The sequence below is a fragment of the Phaseolus vulgaris genome, chromosome 3, assembly GCF_051622355.1.
Source record: "Phaseolus vulgaris cultivar YP4 chromosome 3, ASM5162235v1, whole genome shotgun sequence".
In the NCBI taxonomy this organism is placed as follows: domain Eukaryota; kingdom Viridiplantae; phylum Streptophyta; class Magnoliopsida; order Fabales; family Fabaceae; genus Phaseolus; species Phaseolus vulgaris.
Window position 1 is genome coordinate 9,678,525 of NC_143500.1, and position 7,189 is coordinate 9,685,713.

Consider the following 7,189-nt stretch of genomic DNA (forward strand, 5'->3'; position numbering starts at 1 on the left):
TATAAGAGGGTGTCTTTTATATTAAGAATATAAAGGCTTTTCATAAACTAAAACATTATTTTTCTTTCATCTTGTCATCACTGTCACGATCTCGATCCATTTCCTCTAGTTTTATGGTTTTGGTAGATCTTCTTCTTGCCATTTCTTGCCATTAGATGTCTGGTGAATATAAAACATTAAGATCTTTTGTTGGACAAATACGAAGCTAAAAATGTTTCTTTGAGTTCATGCTATAAAAAAGTGAAAATCTAGACTTAGTAAAAGTGAAAATTTATTTTGATGTTGAACACTACCATTCTTTCCACGTTAAGACAAGAATTCATTAAATCCCTCCATAAGATCTGCATATTGTCCAAATAGATTTCCCACCTACCAGAATAACCAATTACATTTTAGAAATCATTTAAAGTATTAGATTGGTTTTATGAGTGTAATGATACTTCAAACATTGTTGGAAAAAAAAAGTCCAGTACATGTTTTGTTTCTCTTTTCCTGCCATGAAATTTTTTTATTAAAGCTCATGTTCAATTCCAGCTAAATTATATATATTCAACCGAAGTGGATTAAAAAAAGAGAAAACATAATTTCAATAATTTAAATTTAAATATAAATCATACCAATAATTTCAATTCTTCTTGGGTAATTAGCTCCTTGCTGTAGATACGTATGTATTTCAAAAATTCCTTAAAATCATCTGGATTTCGTAATCTCTCCGTTGCTTCTTCAAGGTAACCAAATACGCCGCTAAACATACCTGTGATGACCAAATTTTAAAAAATAAAGTGAATCATAAAAGGAAAATAAGGAGCTAAAATTATCAATGAACAAATAAAACAATATAGAAAAATAACAAACATTATGCAAATGATTCTTCTTCTCACAATTCTAACATTTTAACATGTAAACAACCTAACCAAGATATTAAATACACAATACAATGCATTTCTCCATTTTATATAGTCCAATAAATAGAAATATCACATTTTTTATACCTCCATTATCAATGAGATAAAAATAAACAACAATATTTTTCATTAGAGATTAATTTCCAAGTGTTAATGATTTTTTTCTTTTTTTTATAATATCCAAGTACATGTTTGCACTGCGGACATTTTTATATTTTTGTTCATAAAATCTATTTTAGAATATAAAAACATTTCTAAATTTAAAATAAGAAGTGTTAATATACTCACTTTTCATAGAGCTTATATCCTCAACAACAGATGAACTAGGTTGTATGCCAACATTTTCATCAGTATCATGATTGGCACCAGAGTCTTGAACCCTACAACTAGAATTTTTTTTGTGAGGTAGTTCATCCTCCAATGGCAGTGTAATTTCTTATTCAGTTGGCAAGAAAGTGTTCAATCCCAAAATTAGATCTTTTTGCCCTCTAAACAATTTCTTCACTCTTGCTACGACACCTGCTGTATCAATTTTATGATAAAAACAGAGAAACAAATAATCATATAACAGATCCTCTCTCTAAATAAATTATAACAGACAAAGAAAAATAAAAATCTTGGAGTTGATTAATGTAGTAAAACTTGTTCAAACCTTTGAGCCTTGAAATCCCACATAACTTCCAAAAAGTCATGATACTTTTCTGTCTTATCTGAAAACACTTCCTTTATTGTCTTGATATATGCCAACACATTTATGATTAGTCTCTGATCATCACCACTACTAATTTGTGTTTGACTAATGCTTCATTACACAACACACAAAAAAACAACATTAAAACCATTGAATATAGAATACTCCAAAGCAATTAACTCAAATTTTTCCTATTTTAAAAATCTTTTTTGTAACCATGACAATAAAAATGCTTTGAGATATTGACTATTTCTTCACACTCCAAACTTGCAGAACAACCTTGGCAATGCAATACACTTATTCTTTCGTAAAAAATACAACTTTTGGAAGGAATCAAAACAGTCCCCTAAACAAGAGATTGAAGACAAAAAAAAGGAAGATGTGAACTTACTGTTTTTTTTCAGAGGTAAGCATAACGGGTTGTTTGAGTTGTGAACTGGTGTTAGCATCATCCCTTGATTTCTTCTTTCCTAACAATAGTAATGAAAAATATGATAAATAATAACAAAAAGAGACCAATCCTAGAAAGAGATTCAAGAAAGTAAAAGTGCATTACTTCACTCTAAAGAATGTAACTATAATTTGTTGCAATAAAGAGAGATTTCAAACTTTCAGTTAACAGTTTTAGAGAGTGAACATTTCTATGAGATTGGAAAAGTACATGTTTCCAATGCTGAAATGTTTATATTTATGTTCATTGAGTTTGTTTAAGATAAAACAACATTTCTTAATTCAAAACCAGAAGTGTTGATATAATCACTTTTCAAAGGACTTTCAAAAACAGAAGAATCTTCTATAGGCTTCTTTTCTTTTGCACCACATCTCCTGTGATTGTTATCAGCACTTGTCAAACACTTTTCAACTTCTTTTTGTGCGAATTCATTGGGCTTCTCAAGGGGAGGTTGCTCATCCTCCAATGGCAGTTTAATTTCATATTCATTTGGTAAGAAAATGTTAAATCGCAAAATTAGATCTTTGTGCCCTTTAAACAACTCCTTTACTTTAGCTATGACACCAATTGTATCAATTCTATAAATGAACAATAGAGACAAATAATCAGATAATAAAATCTAGATTTTTTCTCTAAGAAAATATAATAGACAAAGAAAAAAAAATATTGGAGGTAGGAGAAAGTGGAACAACATATTCAAACCTTTTAGCCTTGAAGTCCTTCATAGCTTCCAGAAAGCCATGATACTTTTCTTTCTTATCTCGAAACACCTCTTTTACTAAATTGACATATGTCAGACCATCATTTACGGTTAGTCTATGCTCACCTCCACTTTTGATTTCTGGTTGCCCCTTGCTTCATTACATAACATCAATAAATCAAGATCAATACAGAAAGATATAGTGTATTTAGCACATTATTAATCCATTAAATATAACATAAGTGTAGAAGAGCAACTATGACAAGATTGAATCATAAATGCACTCTAACTTTATAAATACAATCTCATTTCTATTTTTTATAAACTTGATATATTTTTTAATGATGACAACAACACTAATTGAGAAATTGACTAATTTTTTAGAAAACCAAACATGCACAAGAAGCTTGATAATCAAAACACTACACCAATTCTTAATAGATATCGTAACATGTTTATATTTATTATTATAAATTAATTTTATTTGTAGTCGAGATGTGATCTTCAAAAAAATTGTTTAACAATTAAGTATAAACTATTGGACGAGATCAACTAAAGAAAATTAAAGAGAAAAAAAGGGAAACATGAACTTACTGTTTTGTTAGAGGAGATAACACCACGAGCTTTTTCGGTTGTGAAATAGAACTACCGTCTTTCCATAACCTCTTCATTCTTAACAATAGCAATGAAAAATAAGATAAATAAATCAAACATATTCTAACAAGAAATTCAAGAAACCAAATTTGTATTACTTCACTGTAAATTAATGTAATTATAATTTGTTGCAATAAAGAGAGACTTCAAACTTCAAACTCACTCAACAGTTTTACAGAATGGATGTGAGATCACTCATAAGGCTTCACTGGTTTTGAATTTATGATTTTGAAGCTTTTAATCCGAAGTTATATTATGTTTAAAGTTAATAACAACTATGCTCTTTCTAATTTAATATAATCTTAACTTATAAAAAAATCCAAAATCAAATATCTCAAATTTAAATTAACTGAAAACCAAAATCACAATATTTTATTTAGATTGAATTTTCGAAAAACAATTCAATATAATTGTTAGATAAAAATTCTGAATATCTTTAAATTTATAAATTTATGATAATCTTTTCATATGTATATAATATAACTAACTATTAAGCTGTGAAAAATTATTTTTAATAATATACATTTAAAGAATTATTAGTGTTTAAATGTATAAAATACGAAATCTTTAATTACTATATCAACTTGTTGTATTTTTTTTACTTTATTTTTTATCATTTACTAAATATTATTTTAAGATATAAGATAAAAGTAAATAAAACCTGATCTAATCACAATCATTTTAATTCAAATGATTTAAAGTTTAATCTATTTAATCTTAAAAATATGTAAGTAGATTTAGAAGTTATGATATAACTAATTGGTGTACATGACAAGACATATTGCAAGTGTTTAAAATTATATATTTTGTTATGTGATGACGGTAATTGTTTGAAAGATATATTGATATACAAACATTAAGATGTCTCATAAAAATTATTTAAGAAAATACTCAACATAAAAAATCATGATAAAACCAATCATGATTATTATATAAAATAAAATATTTCAATATAAACTACATGGGATTGATGTTTACAATTCCGTGTTTTTATATATAAAATTCATTTTTAAATAAATTTAACTTTTATGAATTGTAATCTAAAAATTAATTCAAAGTTATTATTAACATAATTCTTAAAACAACTATTTTAAAATCTAAATACAGGCTTAACATTTATCCATTTTAGATTGGTTTCTTTTTATTTATTTATTTTCTGTTTTTTTGCGGAATCATGAGAATGTAGTGTGATGTGTTTCAATTTTTTAAAAAAAATAGACTCTTATTGGCGGTTCAAATTGTTAATTTTTTTTTTCTAATCAAGTGCTTTCATTTTGGGTAAGGACTATATTCTTAAAAGGAATTTGGCAGGTTCTTCCTACATCCCTGCGTTTTCTTTTTGCACCCTAAAATATTATGCAAAGACAAAAATAACCCTATTATTTTTTAAAAACCCCAAAATGCACATAAGACTCACACTACTTTTTCTTCTTCCTTTGCATACAGACTGCACACACGGATTTCATTTCTCTCTGAGCAGTGGTTGCGCTGCTTCATCTCTTAGCACAAGAAGGTGTTTCTTTTGGTAGTGGTTGGTAGTGTTTCGGATTATGTTTCCGCAATTTATATCTACTATTTCAGACATTGCAATTCGATATTTTTATGGAATCAAGAATTCACATTGGTTTTTTCACATTCTGGATTTGGAAATCCATAAATCTTCTAGATTAGGGAATCCATAAATATTCTGGACCTGGAGAATCTGTAAATCTTCCGAATTGGGGAATCCATAAATCTTCCAAATCCATCAATGCGTAATAGAAATTAAGCTTCTGGATTCAACAATCCAACAATCAACAATTTATTCACAATTTGCTTCCAGAACATCTCCTCATCAAAAAAAAAAACAACATGATTAACTTCTCGATTGATGAATCCGTAGCATACTCCACCACAGTGTCCTTTTCCAAATAGAAAGTCAAGTCCAATTTCAGGATTTTTAAAATTTTGAGGGTGCATGAAGAAAAATGAAGAAAAACATAAAAGTGCAGGAAAAAGAAGCCTAGAAATTTTTGTCTGCACTTTCATAGTTTTTTCTTGGACTTCCGTAGTCATTGTAAATTTAAAAATATCCTTTAGTTTTGTATTTTAAAATTTATAATTTATAATTTATTTTCTAAATTTAATAATAATTTTTAAATGCAGAATATTATTTTTAAAATTAAGATTTACCTATTACTTTTTTATTGTAACTTCAAAAAATTTATTCCATTTGTTTAATAATGTCAAACACAATATATTTTCAAAGGAGTCAACAGTCAATAATTTATTTATTGAGACTCAACATATACCTTTTTATCAATAAAAATTATTTCCCTATATGTTATAATCAACTCTAAAGACTAATTTGACACATGTTTCCCTATATCTTATATTTTGTTTAAAACTGTTAACCCAGCTAGCTCACATGTTTTTTTTTTCAAATAACAATCTGTGAAAATTATTTATAGATAGCACACTATTGGGTGATTTTGTATTTGAACTTTTTTTTTATATAAAAAATAATTATTTTGGAAAAATTTGTAAAAAATAGACTTTAAAAAAATTGCATGGAATATAACAATTCAAGGAAGTAAAAGTTTGAATGAATAACTATTTAGAAAATGCATATATATGAAGGAAATATAAATTAAAAAAAGGGTAATTAAAGAAATTTTATGAACAACTTAGGAAAAAAATGAATTACAAAAAAAATTGAAAAATTATTTTTATTTTCAAAGAATAAGTGTATAAAACATATTAATGTAGAGAAATAGCATATTTGAATAAAAAATACATATATTTTAAGAAAATTAAATTAAAAAATATAAAGAAATAAAAAATTATTAATAAAAAATAAAAGAAAGAATTATAGTAAAAAAAATTAAATGGTTTAATATGATTCAAATAATTGAGTTATAAACAATAGATAATATAAATAAAATATTGATGAAAGGGGAAAGTATATTGTTATTCAAAGAAAAAAGATAATTTATAAAAATAGATTTTTGAAGTAAAATGGCTCTAACAATCTCCTCTTCCTTTTGGACCAAAGTCCTTTTAGTTTCTGCAAGTTCTCCCAAGAAAAGTCTTTGGAGGAGATTGTGGTTTTGAAGATTTTCTTGAAGACAAATGAGTCATAATTACACAAAAAAGGAAACAATCAATTAGTGAAAAAATAACAACTTTGTCCACTCCTCACATGTATCACTCGACTATTTAGTAAAAGAGGGAAGAATTGTAATGCACTCAAGAAAGATCGCACTCTAAAATCAAAGGTCTACACTTGGTAGCAACACCTCAAGTGAAAGATGAAAAAGCTCTTACACTTGCTCAGCAAAGATTCCCACAACAAAACTTAAGAAAATTTGAAATACAAGCAAGAAAAGCTTAAAAGAAAGAAGGCTAAACCAAATTGGAAATAAGATAATGACAAAACTTTGAGAAGACAAACAAGAAAAGCACTTAAAAAAAATACTCAAAGAAACTTACTTAAATTTAATTATGAAAGCTTGAATGATTTTTAGAAATTATGAAAGCAAGAAGGATTAAATTCCACAAGTATGAACACAACTTGCCATATACTTAGGATCCATTTAGTAAATTGCAAAGTGAAAGTTGAAATGTGAATGTTTCTCAAAACTCTTTTGTCTTTGTTTTCATGGATTCAAAAGCTCCATATTCTTTTTGCAAGCATTTTTTTTTTTCATTCCACTTTTCACTTTTTCGAAAAAAAATGTTGGGTTTTTGGATTCAAATGATACGAACACTTGCTTTTTATGTTTGGAATTAAATCAACCACTACTCAA

General features: G+C 26.8%; 1 protein-coding gene across 1 annotated transcript; it reads right to left on the reverse strand.

The window, feature by feature from the left end:
- Nucleotides 1–306: 306 nt before the first annotated feature.
- On the reverse strand, nucleotides 307–3,418 carry LOC150028663 (paired amphipathic helix protein Sin3-like 3). The gene is made up of 8 exons (XM_090300040.1): nucleotides 3,342–3,418; nucleotides 2,750–2,902; nucleotides 2,336–2,625; nucleotides 1,988–2,066; nucleotides 1,558–1,707; nucleotides 1,194–1,291; nucleotides 618–754; nucleotides 307–369 (listed from the first exon to the last, which is right to left on the reverse strand). Exons 1-8 carry the CDS (start codon nucleotides 3,416–3,418, stop codon nucleotides 307–309), a joined length of 1,047 nt encoding a protein of 348 aa, XP_090156166.1.
- Between the last annotated feature and the right edge of the window lie 3,771 nt (nucleotides 3,419–7,189).

Coding starts and splice junctions, on each gene's coding strand:
- LOC150028663 (XM_090300040.1), bottom strand. CDS start 3,418: ATGAAGAGGTTATGGAAAGACGGTAGTTCTATTTCACAACCGAAAAAG. Junction 1,708..1,987: donor CTTACCTCTGAAAAAAAACA/GTAAGTTCACAT, acceptor TGTGTAATGAAG/CATTAGTCAAACACAAATTA. Junction 755..1,193: donor GGATATAAGCTCTATGAAAA/GTGAGTATATTA, acceptor TGGTCATCACAG/GTATGTTTAGCGGCGTATTT.